The sequence below is a fragment of the Rhinolophus sinicus genome, chromosome 1 (assembly GCF_057876585.1).
Source record: "Rhinolophus sinicus isolate RSI-liver-muscle chromosome 1, RSI-T2T, whole genome shotgun sequence".
Taxonomy (NCBI): domain Eukaryota; kingdom Metazoa; phylum Chordata; class Mammalia; order Chiroptera; family Rhinolophidae; genus Rhinolophus; species Rhinolophus sinicus.
Genome location: NC_142501.1, coordinates 108,073,612 through 108,093,549, shown reverse-complemented (window position 1 = coordinate 108,093,549; position 19,938 = coordinate 108,073,612). Strand labels below are relative to the sequence as shown.

The 19,938-nt window shown below is 44.8% G+C and overlaps 1 protein-coding gene across 1 annotated transcript in view; it reads left to right on the top strand.

Annotated features, from left to right (window-relative positions):
* Positions 1-13,552: 13,552 nt before the first annotated feature.
* ITIH5 (inter-alpha-trypsin inhibitor heavy chain 5) overlaps positions 13,553-19,938 on the top strand; it is a 74,735-nt gene continuing 68,349 nt past the window's right edge. Inside the window, exon 1 of the mRNA XM_019738263.3 lies at positions 13,553-13,761. Coding sequence (XP_019593822.3) covers positions 13,672-13,761 — 90 coding nt within the window. The 5' untranslated portion in view covers positions 13,553-13,671. The remainder of the gene's footprint in view (positions 13,762-19,938) is intronic.

The following is a 19,938-nucleotide window of genomic DNA, read 5'->3' as shown; positions in this document are numbered from 1 at the left end:
ACTCAGCAGAGGCTTTGTGATGGTTCATTTTATGTGTCCACTTGGCTTGACCATGGTGCCTAGATATTTGGGCAAACATTGGATCCTTGTTTGAGGGTATTTGGGGATCATATTAACATGTAAATAGGTGGAGTTTGAGTAAAGCAGACTGCCCTCCCTCATAGGGGTGGGCCTCAACCAATCAATTGAAGGCCTGAATAGAACAAAATACTGACCCTCCCCTGAGCGAACAGCAGAAAAAGCTCTGCACTCAAACTGCAGCTCTTCCCTGAGTCTCACCCTGCAGATGTTGGACTCACCACACCTCCACAATCACGTGAGCCAGTTCTTTACAAAAAATCTGTTTCTTGTATGTACACATCCTGTGACTTCTGTTTCTCTGGAGAACCCTGACTAACAAGATGCCCTTTGAGTGCGGCTGATTTTGTTTCTCTCATGAACAGGATGGCAGGACACTTTCTCCTGTGGGGGAATCTCCAACTGCAAACCCATTAGCAGCAGCCATGTCCTGCAGTAGCTCTGGGCGCCTCCCTCAGCCCTTGGCTTCCTGCTCTCTAACCCCCCCTGCTGGGGTCACGTTGAGTGTCTCCTGGCAGTTTGTGCATGGAAACCAAGTGACTACACAGCAGCTCCCTCCACAGCTGCTCGTCTATTCCCCCAGTGTACACACACCTGCACCCCGGGCAACGGACAGCTCACACCTCAGGTTGCCTTCTCCCCTCACAGATGGCTCCAGCCAGCCTTTAGGGGAGGGGCGACACCAGAGTGCCACAGGGGTCCCTTACCTCGGTCTTTTCAGGCATCAATCCTCTAGGAAGGTGATGTGTGTAGGGGCACAAAACCGGTTTAGGGGGCATGTCTTTCCAAGTACTGCATGGGGAGTGATGGTAGCACTCACTTTGCAATGTGGTTCAATGTATCATTTTGTTTTTGATCTTTGACAGAGCCCTTTGGAAGCTGCTTCTCTTTCCCTTCTCTTCAAAATGCAAAGTACAGGCGTTGGGGCAAGATGCCAAATAAATACTCAGAGGACGAGGTAGGTTGGATAGCAGCCCCCAGTGATATCCCCCGTCCTAATCCCCGGAACCTGAAAATCTGTTACTTCACAGGGCAAGAGGGATTTTGCAGTTATGATTACATTAAGGCTCTTGAGGTGAGGAAATTATCCTGGATGATCTGGGTGGGCCCACGGTAATCACTAGGATCCCTGTAAGAAAAAGAGAGACAAGAGGGTCAGAGTCAGAGAGGAGATGTGACGACGAAAGCGGAGGGTGGAGTGATGTACGACTGTGAGCCAATGGAGGTGGCCTCCAGAAACCAGAAAAGCAAAACATTCTCCCCTAGAGTTTCCCGAAGGAACAGAGCCCTACCATCCCATTTTTATTTCTATTTATTTTTACTTTTTTTATTTTATTTTATGTTTTGTTAGTTTCAGGTGTACAAAACAATTAATAGTTAGACATTTCACCCCTCACAAAGTGATAGCCCCCCTCCCCCAACCTACTACCCCTCTGACATCGTGTATAGCTGTTACGATTCAATTGACTCTATTCCCTATGCTGTACTCCATATCCCGTGACTATATATCTATATATCTATATCTATATATATAGATATATGTGTATATCTATATATATTAAATTATAGTTGACATTCACTATTATTCAGCTTCAGCTTCAGGTGTACAGTGCAGTGGTTAGGGATCTACACTGTCCGTGAAGTGGTCTCCCTAATTAGACGAGTGTCCATCTGACACCCTACAAAATCTTTACAACATTATTGATTATATTCCCCAAACTGTCTTTCATATCCCCATGGCAATCTTGTGGTTACCAATGTGTACTTTCTAATCCCCTCACCTTCTCTCTCATCCCCGCCCCCTCCCATCTAGCAACCCTCATTTTTTTCTCTATATCTCTGAGACTATTTGCCAAGCCATTGTTAGCCTTTAGACCTTCAGAGCTGTAGGAGAATACAGGTGTGTTGTTATAAACTACTCATTTGTGGTCATTTGTTACAGCAGCCAAAGGAGACTAATACGGATGTTCTCTCGGGCGTCTGTCACTGAAAATATTCATACATAAAAATATATCATATAAAAGAATATTTGCCTGTTGTGATGATAAAATTATCTTGGTATAAGGGGGACCTAATTGGCATTCCTATTTAAAAGGTGGTAAAACCATGGCAATGTAAAAATAAAAAAGATACTCCATTACAAGTTTCAATTACTGAGTCAGTGGCATTTTCTATGATATATTTAATGACTTAAAAAATTATAATAGAATATAACAGAGGCCAAATATTCAATAAAAACACAGCAGCCTTATGAGGAAATATAAGCTATGTAGATATTTTGATATTCAGATATCATGGATTTATTAAATGGCTGCACCAGTTACTTCACCTGCAGGAGCTACTTCACCATTCTGAAGTCATATTTTCATCTGGGTGATGGAGATTCTTGAGGAAAAATAAGATATGGCGTGCACAAATGTAGCATAATGTTGGCATAGATTGTATTAAGAAAAACAAATTAGCTTTCTCTCTTGTGTTTATAAAGTTATTTAAACGAGACTCTTGATAGAAAGGGGACATGTACTGGTATTTCCATCCAAATGGTGGTGAAACCATGGCAATATTTTTAAATAAACAAAACCCATATACCCGATTAGAAAGTTATGTAATCAATGCCAGAGCTGAGGAATGACCCTGTTGGGTTTCTTTGCCCAACAATCTTCTCTACTAGATGTGTCATGTCTAATTGAATGTCTTTCTTTATTCAGATTAGGCAGATTGATTTGGCAGATCAAAAATAAAGGTGGTAAATATGATATAGAGAAGGTAGAAGATGCACACACACACACACACACACTTGCTGGAAAACATTAGGAATAGCAGGAAAAGACTGTGCCCCCTCTCCCTGCCCCCTCCTCCACCTAGAGTCACATTTTCTACAAGGAGGTAGAGTATAATAAATGTTACTTTTAATTTTCATTTTATTTTGAGAAAATTACAGTTCACAAAAAGTTGTAAAAATAATACATCAGGTCACATGTGCGCTTCACTCGATTTCCCCACTGGTAACATCTGACATAGCTATAGCACAGAATCAAGATCAGGGAAATTGTCATTGGCACAATCCACAGACTCACTCAGATTTCACCAGTTTTACATGCGTGTGTGTGTGTGCGCATGTGTGTAGTTCTATGCAATTTTGTCACACATGTAGAATTGTGTAACTGCCACAGAACTGCTCCGTCAACATAAAGATCTCCCTCAAGCTGTGATCCTTTCATAGTTACACCCTCCACTCCCCTCTTCAGCCCCTCGCTGTGACCCTAAACCCTGGCCAACACTAGTCTCTTCTCCATTCCTATAATTTTGTTTTTTCTCGAGAACATTATAAAACAGTGGTACACTCTGTGACCTTGGGGAATTGGCTTTTTTCGCTGGACATAATGCCCTGGAGATCCACCTAAGTTGTATGTGTCACCACTTTGTTTTTGTCTATTGCCAAGTAGTATTCTGTGCCTCAAATGTATCATAGTTTGTCCCGTCATTTAACCATGGAGGAACACTTGGGATGTTTCCAATTTTGGATTTTGATGAATAAAGCTGCTATGAATATTCATGCACAGAGTTTTGTGTGGACATAAGTTTTTATTTCTCTGGGATCAATGCCTGGGAGTGGGATTCTCGGATCATATAGTAAGTGTATGTTTATTTTTTTCCCCCTTTAATTGCCAAACAGTTTTCCAACATGGCTGTATCATTTTACATGGTCTCCCTCAATTCTGAGAGATCTGTTTTTTTTTGCCTCCTTGCCAGCATTTGGTATTGTGACTGCTTTTTAGTTTAAGTGGTTCTAATAAGTATGTGGTGATATTTCTTCATTGTTTTAATTTGCATTTCCCTAGTAGTTGACACTGTTGAACTCTTATCACGTCTTTAGTTGCCGTCCATGTGTTCTCTTGGTCTGTTTATGGCTTTTGCTCATTTCCTAATCGGTTATTTATTTACAGTTGGGATTAGAAAATTCTTTGTATGTCAAAGGACCCAATTCCAAATATCATCACACTGGGGGTTAGGGCTTCAACATACGAATTTTGGGGATGGGGGACACAAACTTTTGGTCCATACACAGGCGATGACCAAGGACCCATGGCTTTTCTCTCATTCCTTTATGACTTGATGGAACTTAGAACCCATTAACGCATCCATGGGAAGGCAGAGAACCTAAATTGAAAACAATAATTAAAAAAAAATCCATATGGATGGTTCATCATGAATTGGTAAAAGTCAAGTTCGTTCTCCATGGGAGAATGGGAACTCAGTATGGAGACAACCTTGAGATGTAGAAAGAAAGGATTACATATTTCTTTTCGGCAAGTCTGCACCTGTGTGATCCAAACCTGCTACATGTGTTACAGAGACAAGAGGCCATCTCCCTCGCCAGCCAGGCAGCCGGCACCAAAACAAGCTGATGACAGCTTTGTTGTCAGGTCTTGATTTCATGCACTGTGATACAGTCTTGGCACCAACCACAAAACCAACACCTTTACTTCAATCAAAACCCTTCCAAAGACACACCTGTGGCTTTTGGCAAAAGCTCTCTGGCCATCTCCCAACATCTGGAAAAGGTTTGGCAAGTCTTCAGGGAGAAAACACACCCCATGGATCAACTTCAGGCTGTTCTGGCTTCTCTCTTCATGACTCGGAGTCAGAGAAAGTAGCGGGGTGGGGCCTATGTGTGGGCACCAAGGCAGACTGCACTGAACCTCCCTCTCTATCACCCCATCAGTGGAGCCTCTGTGCTCTTCCAAGTTTCCTGTGGCCCCAGGTTAAGGCCCAGAAAACTAGGACACCACGCCTCATCCTAGGCTTCCTTCCAAAAGAAAGTAAAAATGGTTCTTAATCTTGCACTGAGGCTGTTCAGTGTTTAATGAGCTTTTCTATAGGACAAACCATCACTCAACCAACAGATCTTTTTCTTCAGAACTATTTGCCTGACTTTGCATTATACATTGATGCAGTAATGGACTAGTAAATGCCTGAGAATGAAGAACTGGCTGTGATTTCGTGTGTTTGTGAGCACCTCTAGGAACTAAGGCTAAATTAATGCTCATTGTGTCCTCTGAGGACCACGGGAATACTAAAGGTATATTACTACATACAGAGAGTGCCAAAAAATGTATACACATTTTAAGAAAGGAAAAAACTGTATTAATTGTAACATGCAGTATACTGATAACAAAAGAGGAATACAAGTCACGTTTGACTTCTGCAATTACAAAAGATGCTCAAAGTGGTTGCCATCAGCGTCCAGACACTTCTGATTACAGCGAACTACTGCTTGAGCATAGATAACATCTCGTAAAATGTGTATACATTTTTTTTGACACCCCTGGTATTATTATAAGCTTTAAACATTTTTCAGAATGAGAAATGCTTTGAGTGTGTGTGTCTGAAGAAAGACTATAGCAGTTTCTGAGAGCTGATTTTTTGGGAAAGATCCTTGAAGGGACAAGGCATTCTGGGATAGAAATATAGAGGTAGGAGTCGGGAAATTGATGTATTAGAAATTGCTTCTCTCACCATGTAGAATCCAAATGTATCAAGAATCTAATGCTCTACAAGAAGATTAAGCATCAGATAGTATTTTATCAAGCGTCTAAAATTCAATTGTCTTTCCCCAGTTCTTACAACTGAAACTCTCAAAAAGATGAATGCATAATAAAGAGGGATAATTGTGCGCCAAAATGTTTTTGGCAGTTGAGGAGTCAATATTTTGTTTTTCTTTGAAAATATTCATCTCCGGAGAAGTAAATAGCATATCTAAGCTCTTGCATCCAGTCAGGAGCCATGCACACTGGTGTTCTAGAGGTTCCCAATGAAATGTCCAACATGAAAAGCATGTCATCCTACCAAGTCTTCCTTACTAATTCAACAAACATTTCTCAAGATCAGGTGATGTGCTGACTGCTGACAAAATGTACAAAGATGAATAGAACACGGAGCCTGCCCTCCACTGAGTCTTGATTTAGTGGGATAGACAGACATACAAACAAAGAGATGAGGGCTCCGTTAGAGGCAAGAATAGCACTTACCAATCTGGAGGTTCTGCCATTTGCAGGATGGGGTGTGGTGTCAAGGGAGGCATTCCAGGAAAGAGAAGAATTCATGCAAAGCAATGGAGCAAGAAAGAACAAGAAAGTGTTTAGGAATCCAGAAGTAGTTGAGTATGGTTACAGTGTGTGTGTGTGTGTATGTGTGTGTGTGATGTGTATGTGTGTGGTGTGTGTGTGAGAGTGTGTGTGTGTGAGTGTGTGTGGTGTGTGTCTCAGAGTGAGTGTGTGTGGGGTGTGTGTGTGTAATGTGTATGTGTGTGTGTGTGTGATGTGTATGTGTGTGGTGTGTGTGTGAGAGTGTGTGTGTGAGTGTGTGTGGTGTGTGTCTCAGAGTGAGTGTGTGTGGGGGGTGTGTGTAATGTGTATGTGTGTGGTGTGTGTGTGAGAGTGTGTGTGAGTGTGTGTGGTGTGTGTCTCAGAGTGAGTGTGTGTGGGGTGTGTGTGTGTAATGTGTATGTGTGTGTGTGTGTGATGTGTATGTGTGTGGTGTGTGTGTGAGAGTGTGTGTGTGAGTGTGTGTGGTGTGTGTCTCAGAGTGAGTGTGTGTGGGGGGTGTGTGTAATGTGTATGTGTGTGGTGTGTGTGTGAGAGTGTGTGTGTGAGTGTGTGTGGTGTGTGTCTCAGAGTGAGTGTGTGTGGGGTGTGTGTGTAATGTGTATGTGTGTGGTGTGTGTGTGAGAGTGTGTGTGTGTGAGTGTGTGTGGTGTGTGTCTCAGAGTGAGTGTGTGTGGGGTGTGTGTGTGTAATGTGTATGTGTGTGTGTGATGTGTATGTGTGTGGTGTGTGTGTGAGAGTGTGTGTGTGAGTGTGTGTGGTGTGTGTCTCAGAGTGAGTGTGTGTGGGGTGTGTGTGTAATGTGTATGTGTGTGGTGTGTGTGTGAGAGTGTGTGTGTGAGTGTGTGTGGTGTGTGTCTCAGAGTGAGTGTGTGTGGTGTGTGTGTGAGAGTGTGTGTGTGGGAATGTGTGTGGTGTGTGTCTCAGAGTGAGTGTGTGGGGTGTGTGTGTGTGTAATGTGTATGTGTGTGAGTGTGTGTGTACGTGTGTGTGTGTTGGGGGACTCCGAGGAAGGGAGGCTAGAAGTGGGGAGTGTAGCTCCCGCCCATTGTGTGCTGCTGAGGTGAGTAATTATCCAACAAGCCCAAGTCAGATCAAGTCTGATGTGACAAACCTGAGGAGTCAGCTCTTCCATTATTATTACTGTTGTTGTTTATGTTGTAGTTACACTTTTAAATTACCGACTAATCCTGAATAGGCAGTACCTGTAGAGCGTACAAAAATCAAACACTAAATGTAAAGAACAAGTCCGTCCCTTCCTCTGCTGGATTCTGCCCGGTCCCATCCTGTCACCACTCTGCCTTCTCCACTTGTCTCCATTGTTTATATTTCCTAGAATTTTCTTTAATCAAAAACAAGCATTCATGAATATGCTTTCTTCTTCCTTCCTTACACTAAAGTCAGCGCGCAGTACCTACGACACTTGCTCTTTTAGCTTAATGATTTACTATGTCGGATACTTTCTCTATCAAATACATGGAAAGTTTCCTCGTTCTTCCAACTTCATAGCATGACTTTATATTTGACCAGACACCTGTTAATGAACTTTTGGATCATTTCCCATCTTTGGTCATTAGAAACAATGCTGTAATGAATAACTTGTGCTCACATCGTTTTGTGTCTGAGCAGCCTTATTTGTATGATAAATTCCCTAAAGTGGGTTTGATGGGCCAAAGAGTAGGTGTATGTGCAGATCTGAGAGAGATTGCCACCCGAGACTTACGTGAATGATCAGGCATATCTCATATAGAACTTTACACCGATAGACTCGTCTCATAGTCTCTTAGCCCAGATGAATCCTAGGTGGACAGTCAATAGCACTGAGGTCACCAAGAAGTACTTGCATTCAGCTCCTCACTTTATAGTATTGATAATGGGAACGAGCATGGGTAACACAAATAGTAATAATTTCTGTCACTTCTGGGTGTGTGGTACGTTTGTGGGGCATGCAGGCAGGATTTCTGAATCATCTGGGAGGTTTTTCAAATGACGTGTCTCCCAGTGCCTTCCTAAGATTCTGGTTCACCATCTCCTTCTGCTCCCCCCAACATATTCACTCCCTTGGGGACATACTTCCCCCTTTCATTCTCCCACTCTGAGGGCTCACAGGGAAACACTGTCAATGGGAGTGACAGAAAACTTAGAGCAAAGAAAGGCCAGTTCTTTAAAGTAAAAACAAAAAGCTTTATGAAAAAATATGCCACAATGCCTTCATTTTTCTCCTTTTGCAAGGAGCTGGAGCAAACGCTGTCATGAGCCTACACTGGTCAGCAGAATGGCATTTGGGGACACCTGCTCTCTCATTTCCCACCTTTCAGCTCAAGAAAATTCTACAGAGAGCTTCCCAAACTTGAATCTTTCCTCCGGTATTTTGTGTCACCATTTCAACAATGTCAAAGAGTTTTCCACTCTTACGCCCTCCCCTTCTGTCTCCTTAGTGTTCTTTCTTCGCCATCTGGCTTTCAAAATCTGATTTATGCAAAGAATAATATCCACTTCCTTCATGAAGACGTCTCTAATTATTCTAGTCCACAATTACAGCCTTACTCTCTTCTCCACTTAGCGTCTCACATATTTGTTAGTCCTACCTTCAGATCTAAATGGTACACTCTTCCAGGTCATGCACGGACCATGTCTAAAACTTCAATTATGCTGCACACAACTAGCACAGGGGAGTGTGATGGCAGATACACATTCTTTCAGCCATTAAGCATTCTGCTGTCGACTGTATTCCCAGTCATGTGCCAGAGACTCGGGATATAAAACTGATCATGAGACAATCCTTGCCCACGAGGACATCAGCGTTTAATGTGGGTCTCCAATCTGTAAACAGATCATTAAAATAAAATATGATGTATTACACTTTGTGAATAGTTGATAAATTCAGCAAATCATCAATCAAAAGAAATTAGAAAATTTTATTTTCTATTTCCTCTTCCACAAATCTCTCTGGATAAAACTCAATTATTGATAAAATAGGTAAAAAGTGGGTGGTATAACTAGTCTCCCAAGATTGAGAAATTGTGGAGCCAAAGCCAAAAAGACTCCATTTCCTCCTATCTCTTTGATGGAGGAAGAGGAAGAGGAAGAGGAGGAGGCGGAGGAGAAGAAGAAGAAGAAGAAGAAGAAGAAGAAGAAGAAGAAGAAGAAGAAGAAGAAGAAGAAGAAGAAGGAAGCCAAGTTTGTAAAAAACTGTAGTGATTTTGTAAAGTTGTCAGGGGCCCAAGAGAAACACAAGGTCCTACAAGTACCGTGTTTCCCCGAAAATAAGATGTACCCCAAAAATAAGCCCCAGTTAAGATCTCAGCCAGACGAACACATTTAGTACGTTATGATGATTTCCAGAAGAAGATGACATGACTGTAATTGAATAAATGTAGATTGTTGCACATGAAAAAATGAGACATCCCCTGAAAATAAGCCCTAATGGAGCAAAAATTAATATGACTCAGTCTTATTTTTGGAGAAACACGGTAGATATAAAGGTGAGACCAAGGAGGGGAGAAAGAGCTGGCCCAGGATAGAACAATGGTCTCAGACACTCAAGAGCATTGGGGAGGGCCTGAAGGGGGGCCCAGAGGACTTGAGGAGGGCTTCAACCCCAGAACAGCTGGATATGGGAACCAGGGGGTATCAGGATTTAAGTTCAAGGCAAAGGAAAGAAAACAGACAGACGACCTGCCTTCCTCTTCTATCTCTGCCTTGGCTAGAGTAGCCATGGCTTTGGGCCCGTCAATCAGCAATCTCAAGTGGGAGACCAGGATAAAGCTGGTAACTCTGAGTCTGATTCTAAAATGAGACCAGGGTAAAGCTGGTCACTCTGAGTCTGATTCTAAAACGTGAGGACACTGGGCCCATCCTTCAGTTACTCGGGGAGACATTTCCTTGAAAGAGCTGGCGAGAGCGCCTCTCAGACCCAGGCCGACAGCTCCTCTTTATTTGTGTGCTCTGAAGCCCTTGCTGCTGAGTCCTGGGCTTGGATTGTGTTGGGGAAAACCTGAGGTGTTGCTGAAGGTTTGTCTCTAACGGGCGTGTGGTCCTGGGCAAGTTCCTTAAGGTGTCTTGCTGGAAAAATCAGGATCGGGCTAGATGTCCTTCAGGGTCTTTTCCAGCTTTGAAGTTCTAGGAGGTCAGTAGTCTCAAACCGGAAAATCAACTCCTCCTGCAAGTGAAATGAGAAACATGGCATCAAAGGACAAATGTGTGTGGGGATACCTCAGCCTCTTTGGGAGGGACAGTTCATTGTTTTCATCTTTGTTTATATGGCCAATATAAATCATTGCCTATGCTGGTCTATAGTGGTGAAAAACTTTCACTGGGTCTTATTTTTACTCCACCTTCCTAGTTTGTAAAGACCATTTCTATTTGGTCATACAGGTGCTCAGATGTCACATGGAAGCCAGGCTATTACAGCTGGCAAATATTGGGGAGTCATGACTCCCAAATCATGTAGCTAGACAGCGGTCAAGTTCAGATGATAGCCCAGCCTTCCTCTTCCCCAGCACAATGAGCCCGGCCTCCCCTGTTCACCCACGCTGACCCAGAGAAAAGCCACAAGACTAAAAAATCTACCTCCCTAAGTGAAGGGCAGGGAAAGACCAAAGAAAGAGGCTGGCCTCTGCAGTCTGGTAATGAATGGAGCTTATTAAGGGAAACTTACATTCAAGGTATGTCTTGGGTGGCTGCAAGATAAAATGGATCCCCGTGCCGCCTGGCAGGAGCCAAAGAATGATATAGGGTAAAGGGGCAGGGGGTCAGTCACCAGTACTAGCCCCGAATGCTACCAGGTATGGAAATGACATGCCTGGCCAGGTCAGCATGGTGGCCTGTTCCAGGAACCAACAAGTAGCAGGAGGCGGGGGAGGGGGGGTTGGAGGGGGTGGAGGGGTGCTGACTTATGTCAGAAGGAGTGTCAGTTACCATCAGACAGTCTCTACGGGGGGTTTGCAGAAAGCAGCCTCCGTTCTGGCTCAGGTTCAGCTTGTGGAACAGACAGGGGTCGCATCATGGAACACTCTCTTGTGCCCACCCACAGCCCCAAGCCTAATGCTGTTCCTCAGATTAAGTGCTAAACTTATATTTAGCACCATGCTACAAGTTGTGAAGGATACTGTCCTCAAGGAACTTCTACTCCAATTGCAGATACTGGCCTGAAAACACACCTTAAAAATGCCCCAGCACCACAGCCTGGGGTAGAATTGGAGAGTCCTGCGATGGAGAAGAAAACCCTCACTTTCCTTAGTGTTGGACCTCTGCAGAAATCAGTTGGGACAAATTGGACAATGAGCCGATATAAGGCCAATCGAGGTAAGGAGGAGAGGGGGTGGTAGGAAGGGATGATGCGATGTGGTCCTAGTTCTCTTGGAGTAGGGCTTACGGGCGAGAATTCCCGCCCATTCTCAGGAATATTTTTCACTTTCCCGTTTCCAAATCTTGAGAAAAGTTGGTCGGGAAATCGGGAAAATAGGATCCGTGAACCCAGGTGGTTGATAGTCTCAGCCGTTACTTTGTGGAAACGATTCATCATGGAGAACAGAAAACAGTTTGTATCTTGGGATTCGGGAATGGGAAAACCCAAAAAATTCCTGAGAACGGGCGGGAATTCCTGCCTGGAAACCCTATCTTGGAGGATTGAAATAATAGAGCTGTTATTGTCCCAGTAACCTTTCAAATAACCTGGCTTTTTCCAAATCCAACGTGCAGTTCACAAGTAGGTAATTTTTCCTCTGAGGGGGGCAGAAGTAGGCAAACCTGGATTTCAGAAGATTTGGGACCATTCTCAGTTAACAAGGAGGAGGGGGTGTTAGCAGTTTCTAAGTCGGCCTGGGGTGTGGGACACATTTGTAACTCAGGGTCAGGTTGTTAACTAAAACTAAAACTAAAAATCCTTTCACTTAGTTCAAAGCACTCCTTTACCAGTGGTTTTGCTGTAGAAACTTTGTGGGACCAGCTACTGTCACTTCTTGTTGGGTACATGCTTTTTTAATTAGTACGTGGTTAGGCTATTAAATGATTAACTGCTAATGACAATGCTTTCCCTTTCATTTATTTCACAGTAGCAACATGCTTGTGTTCTTTTGTCTTCTCCTAATGTCTCTGTTGAGCAAACAGCATTTCAACAAGAGTAAATAAAATATTTTAAGAAGAGATGCCACCACAAACTAACACACCCACTGTTTTCATTTTTTCAAGTTTCTTTCCCTATTTCTTATGTCCATGCATGCATATTTTTACCTAAATACAACCATTCTGATGATATAGTTATGTAATCTGATTTTTCTCCTTTATTTTACACTGGAAACGTTTTTCATGTTTCCATAGACTTTGTAATATTATTTAACGGCTGCATAATATTCCACAGGATAGATGTTCCGTTTTTTGAGTGTGCCATTTCCCTGTTCTTGGCTGCTGAAGTTGTTTGTAGTCAACCCCTCACTGTTATGCAGCTCATCAATTTAGACTCAATTGTTACAGACATAAAAATGTCTTGTCGGCGATTGTCTTCTGGAAGATGACATATACAAGCAGTCCCAGCGATGCTGTGTGCCTACCAGATAAAAAGGTGGTGCCCAGACTCTGAAAGGTCATGGCTGGTAGATAATTCTTCCTGTGGCAGGATGGACACATCACCAATAGTTTGTAACTAAGATAACAGTGGCATTCATTTCCACGATTAATGACCAAAAAATCAGAACTATTATACTACGTGGTGCCAGTTCTAGCTTCCTCTATCCTGTCCCCTTATGGCAGAGCCGCATAAATGGGGGCAACGTTGCCAGCACTTTTTGCATTAGACTAATTAGCAACCCGTAATTCGGCTTCTAAATATCAGTGCCTGAGACTGAGAGGCATGTGCTGTTCTCTGGGCAGAGGAAAGGTCTCCTATTGTCCTTAGGTTGGCAGGTGGGGGTGCGGGTGGTGGTAATAGGTGGGAACTGGAATATATTCAGCAGGGAAAGGGGGAGTATATATAGCAGCCGACGGGGTGGGCTCTGTATTGAGTGTCAAGCTGCCCCTTCCCGTGTCCTCCTACAGGAATGAAGCGAGTCCATGAAGAAGCATTTCACATCTTGCGAGAAAGGAGTTAGGGGTGGGGGATGGGGTGGCAGGTGTCACAAGAGCTGGATGGAGAAGGCTTCGAAGAGGGCAAGGGAGGAAGGGAGTCGGGACGAGCTCCCGGTGTCTAAGAGTTAGGGGACAGGGCTGAAGGACGGGCCAGGAGAGGACCCGTGGGACGAGCTGTGCACGCGGCTGGCCGGGCTGCAGGGTCTTCTCCCTAGAGCAGTGGGGACCCGGCTTGGACACGGGGCGGCGCGGGGCGGGCCGGGGGCGGGGCGCGCGGGGCGGCGGGCGAGAGGGGTGGCGGGGAGGCGGGGCCGTGCACCTCCGCAGCCGCCAAGCCCCGGCGCTGTCCCCTGGGCGCGTCCGCTGCCCGAGCCCCCGCGCTGTCCCCTGCGCGCACGTCCCGCCGCTTCCCAGTGCCGCCATGCTCCTGCTGCTGGGGCTGTGCTTGGGGCTGCCGCTCTGCGCGGGGTCCCTGGAAGAGGCGAAGAGCTGGGGTGACACTTCGGAGCAAGTAAGTGGAGATCTGGGGGACCCAGGAAGGGCGCCGACTGCTGCCCCTTCCCATCGCCTCCCTCGGGCGCGTGGACGCTGGGCAGGCTCTTGACCTGGAGGCGAGGAAGGGAGGGACCACCCCCATCTCCTGTCACATCGTCCCCAGTCTCCTCTCCGTTCCCCAACCTTCTGCGGGGGAACTCCCCCATCTATTGGTCACTGGGGTGAGAGTCTGGATGGTGATATTTCCTGCAGAACTGTGTTTGGGACTTCAGAGTCCTGCAGAACCAAATCTCCTTGGCTCCTGTTATCCGCGCAGATTACTGCTAGTAGTTTTTTATTGTTCATTTGTGAGCCAGAGCCCCAAGCTAATTACAAGGATCTTTAAGACGAGTGTGCAGGGCAGGGCGTTGTTACTGTGGTTACCAGCTCTCCAGAGAGAAAGCACAATCTAGGGAAGAAAGTTCCCAACTGTTGGAAGCCTCTGCTTTTCCCATCTGAAAGCAGGGCGAGCCCGACTCTCCACCCGGTGCTTATCACTGGGTTAGCCGTTTAAAGGTGGCGGGTGGTAGGCGGAGGGCCAGGAACCAAAATGTCTCACTTCTCCTAGTTAGTATGCTGTGCGTCTGCCGGGGTTTGTGTTTTAAATGGCTCAACCTCACAGGTGGATAAAACCCACAAACATGAAATCTCAACTCAGTGTTCGATGGACAGAAAAGCTTTATGAAAAACAGAGAACGAGTTCACAGGAATATCGGTGTAAAGCCCTTGGCGGGAGCAGGAGCTCTGTCTCAGGTGGACACGTCCTGGTGCGGTTTACACACACCTCATGTAAATCATATTCAAATTGTTTAGCCTAAAGCGTGTTTTCGCATGAGGGGAGGCAGAGATGAGTAGACACACTCCCCCCCACCGTACAGCACCCTGGTTGGTTTGCAGAGCGGATCTGGAAGATGGAATTGGCCTGAGCATCAGATGGTTTCCTTCATGTTGACTCTGCCTCTCAGATGTGCTTTCTGCAAAATGGAAGAAATGGTCATTCTCTCATAGGCTTGTCAGGAGGCATAACCCATAAAAATTCCAGGAGGCTTTGCAGTGGAGAGGGGAAAGTGCTGGCGGGGATCCAGAGAGAAAGGCTGGCCTTAGCCATTTCCAGTTGTGTGGCCTGGGTAAGCCGTTTCATCTCCTTGCTCCTTCCTTTCCTGTTGATCACAGCAGGGAGAACGTGTCCTCGTGGGCATGCTTGTAATGATTCAGCCGCTAGTTTGTGGCAAGAACTTGGTATACAGTGAGCACTTAGTAAATGGCAATGTTTTAGTAAGTGGTTAAGGGCATGGGCTTGGTGCCAGGCTGCCTGGGTCTGATTCCTGAAGCTGTCACTTAACAGCTCTGTGACTCTGGGCGGGTTACTTGGGGCCTCAATGTCCAATTCTGTAAAATGTGGGAAATAATGGGATGATGAGGATTGAACAGTTAATGTCCCTAAAGTGCTCGGAACAGTGTCAGCACTTCATGTTGGCACTGACGGGTAGGCTCGGGCAGCTGAAGTGCTGAGGGAAGGAATTTAGGGTAAAGATCTTACAACGTTTTGGGGGGTGTGGAGGAAGGAGCATGTGGGAAGAACTGAAACAATAATTCTGTTTATGCACTAGGAGGAGAGATTGAAGTTCTAACATCTGCAAGTCCAAGGAGGCTAAGCCCCCATAGAATAACATGAGTTTGGCCCCTTGTAGTGATTTCATGCTGTCTTCAACCCATGGCCTTATTTATTTATCTTGAAACAGACTAACTTAGAAGAAAACTCCAAGACAGAGAGTTCTGTGAACCTTTGCAATTTTACCTTTTTATCTCGACTCTATTACAATTTTTTAAAATGGACTTATTTATTTATTTAGTGTAAGGTAGGATTTAAGAGCACAGGCTCCAGAACCAGACTTTCTGGGTTCAAATCCTGGCTCTACACTTTCTGGAGAGTTACTTAACGTCTGCGAGCCTCTGTTTTCCTTATCTCTAAAATGTGGATAATGTGACTTAAGAGGATTGTGAAAATTAAGAAAATTAATGTACTTAAAACTGAGGGCAGTACCTGGAAATGTAGTTAGTGCTCTAGTCTCAAAACGATGGTCTTCAAAATTACATGTAACTCAAGTGTTCTTATGTAACTGAATATGCCTATTAATTTGCATTGCAGTTTCACAGATGTTATCTTCTGTCATTTACCTTTAATTGGAGGTGTTACTAATAACACCTTAGACTCAAATTTCTTTCTTATCCATAACCAATATTCCACACAGTAGGATGTTTCAAACTTTGGTGTGCAGAAAAGACACTCAGGGAGCTCATTACACATTCAGATTTCTGACCCCCACTCCCATCGACTTCGATCCATTAGGTTTGCATGGGGCCTAAATGGTTCTGATTCGGGTGATCTGTGGACCACAGTTAGAATAATACTGCTTTAAAAGCATCTTTCAGGAAATTAATGTTAAAAAAGAAGTCTCTTGTATAAAATCAGACTACTACAAATTTATCTGTTTTGTAAGTTTCAAGTTGATATGGTTTCTTTAAATAACAATAGGGCTGTATTCCTGTTATTACAAAAGCAGTTTTTAATTTACAAAATAATAATAACTATCAATTATTGATGGTCCATAATGTCCCAGAGAGTTTGCTAGGAGCTCTATGTAAAAACAATAAGAAGCAGTCAAGTGTATGGTTAAGAGTACTCCAAGTGGAGCCAGACGGCCTGGGTTCCAATCTGCGTCCCACCACTAACTGGCTGTGTGTACTTGGGCAAGAAACTTAACTTCTCTGAGTCAAAATTTCATCTCTGTCTGCAAGATAGAGTTGTTAATAGTTCCTACCTCATAGGCAGGGGTAGGTCTGAGTTTTGAGGATGGAGTCAAGTTTACACAGCTTGCAGGGCCCTCTTGAAGATAAAGAATATCAAATTGTGACTACCCAACTAGTTGCTAAAGTGAGCATTTATTTAGGACGATAAGCAAATCACAACCAACGATACATTTGACAAGCCGACAAATACAAGTATCACCCATTTACGAGGGATTGTAAAGTGAGGGCTCGTGAAACTTATTACATTTTATTAGCTTCTGAATGATAATAAAATATGAAATAAAATAATAGTAAACCACTTCTGTTCTTACGGTTGTTGTGAGGATGAAATGGATTAATTCAGGCAAAGTACTTGCCTATAGCAATGTTCGCTACTGTTAGTATTTATGTGCAACCTGGTTAAATCTCTGATTATCACTGCAAGGGCAGTCTCGGCATTCTTACTTTACCCACGAGAAGCATGGAGGTCCACCCAGAGGTGTGACGTCCCTACGTGCCCAGCCTGGATTGGAACGCAGGTGTGCTGATGACAAAGGCAGCTCTCAGTGTCTCCTCCAAAGACCAAGCCACTTTCATATTGACAATTGAATGTAGTTTGTTTCAGTGTGATTTTTATTTGTAGCTCCTGGCACGTAGACAGTGTTCGATAAATGCTTGTGATGGCACCACATCGATTGGGATGACGCATTTCTAATTCCCCAAATTGAGAATTTCTGGAGTTTTAATGTGTTAGGATCTCTCCCTCTGAACCAAACCTTTGCATTTGGGAAAACAGAAAACCAAGACAACTGTGCTTTTTCTTTTCTTTTTTAACTTTTGAAAAGTAAAGGAAATAAAAGATTTTGTGAGCTCCAGACCATTCAATAATGTCTCCTTTCTATGGGCATGGGTGGAATTGTTGAAACGGAGGCGGAGGCGTAGAGCTGAATGGGGAAGGAGATTCCCCATTGTGGAAGAGATTCCAGAGATTTCCTCACTCCCAAACCAGCCCTATCTTGTTTCTTTGTGGGGGGTGTGGTGGGGGGAAGGAAGGCTTGGGATGTCCTGAGAATCGGGTGAGGAGTTGTATGTGGCTTGGCATTCCTAACTCGCAGTCTTCCCAAAACCTAGATGCTCAAACTTAAAGCAGTCTTGCCTACGGTGCTGTCAGAGTTCCAGTGGGAAGTCCCAGCATGCTTTCTCAAGAACAGCAGCATCTATTTAGGAAGATGGGGTTATGGGATGGAGACCCGAGCATTCTGGGGAAGGGGAGGAGGTCCTGAACCTCTTCATTGTGTTCCCACAGGCAAGGTCCATTTCCCTTGTTGTTCACAGTTAAAAGAAACAGAGACTTGCCTAAGGGTAGTTGTATTTTTTTTTTTTTTTTTAAAGATTTTATTGGGGAAGGGGAATAGGACTTTATTGGGGAACAATGGTCAAATTGTTGTCCTTTCAATCTTAGTTGTGGGGGGTTCTGTTCAGCTTCAAGTTGTTGTTCTTTCAGTCTTAGTTGTGGAGGGCGCAGCTCAGCTCCAGGTCCAGTTGCCGTTGCTAGTTGCAGGGGGCACAGCCCACCATCCCTTGCGGGAGTCGAACTGGCAACCATGTGGTTGAGAGGACAGGCTCCAACCAACTGAGCCATCCGGGAGCTCAGCGGCAGCTCAGCTCAAGGTGCCGTGTTCAATTTTAGTTGCAGGGGGCGCTGCCCACCGAGGAATTGAACTGGCAACCTTGTGGTTGAGAGCCCGCACTCCAACCAACTGAGCCATACGGGAGGCAGCTCAGCTCAAGGTGCTGTGTTCAATCTTAGTTGCAGGGGGCAGAGCCCACCATCCCTTGCGGGACTCGAGGAATTGAACTGGCAACCTTGTGGTTGAGAGCCCACTGGCCCATGTGGGAATCGAACCGGCAGCCTTCGGAATTAGGAGCACGGAGCTCTAACTGCCTGAGCCACCGGGCCAGCCCTATTTTTTTTTTTTTTTAAGTTGCCTGGAAATTGTTTGGAGTTTTAGCCCCAGAATGAAATTTCTTCTTCCAATCCTGAATTATGGGCACCCCAAATTGCAAATGGTTAATAGCTGCACAACCTGCAGGAACATTGCTCCAAAGGAAGAACACTTTTGTGCAGGTGGTATAGAATTATCCAAATGGGGATGTTCCCAGACTACCCCAGGTGATGGATGGCATCCCAGTGCCTTCCCAACCTGTAGCCTTTGGTTTTGTTTCAGGTCCTACAAGAGATCTCTGAGGCAACTGATGCCTGAGTTCCCGGGTCTTGGTTTCAGGATTTCAGAAGTGGGGGCCAACTGGTTGATGACTTCCTAGTTCACTGCCTCAGGCTCTCGGTGGTGTGCGGCTGAGGCTGGCCTAAGTGCAGCATTTCATGGCCCTGTTATGGGACCTAGAGTCACAGACGGAGTGACAGAGCTCTAGAGGAAGGTAGAGGGCATGAATCCTACCTTGACGACTCTCTGTCACTCAACCTGGATTGTTAAAGCACCCACACCAGAAAGCAACGTATGTGGTCCACGTGTTCAGAGTCTCTTTCACCACAGGTAGAATTAGGCTTTACTGCTCTCCTGACTTCCCAGGCTCTTTCCCATTTATGGACTTTTTAGAGTGCTCTCAGGGCATTTCTCCTTTCTTCCAATCGTGATCCAACATTGTGATAGACTCTGGGGAAAAATACAATCTCTATTGTCCAACTTACATCATTTAAGCAGTGCCTGCTGGTATTGACCTATAGTTGGACTAACTAATGATGGGTGGGGGGAGGCTGGGGGAGATTGTAAATGCCTCAGGCCTGATAGTGTTCTTGCTACATCCCTTGTGCAAAGGAAATCTTCAACCACCCTCTACCTCCTGGAAGTGAATGGCCACTGTCACCTACACAGCCACCTTTTCTCTCGGGCCCCTGGCCAAAAACTAGGGCTGTCCCATGCTCCCTGTGTGGGTCTGCAGCCCGCAGCTGGAGTCACAGATGCAGCAGATGTTGGGAGTCAATCCTTGTGGATTCCAGAGGAGCCACCCCCCCAAACAAAGAACAAAAGTTCTGGCCACATTGTCACAATCATGACAATTGTCATGATCACTAAAGAACATAGTGCAGTCTTGTTTTTATTCCCATTTCCTTTGTAACTTATAAAAATTACTTTGTCTAGTCAATTTTCATGAGTATATTTGTTTCTTTTAAGTTAGATAGTATGGTCCTTGATGGCAAGGACATTATATTTCTCAGTCAGTGTTGTGGCATGGACGTCTTCTGTTCTGATGCTGGAAGAAATAAACTCAGCTCAGGAAGAGCGAAGAATCCTATTTGTACCATCTCTTAAGTCTATAATTTGGGGCCCCAAGCAGCTTGGTG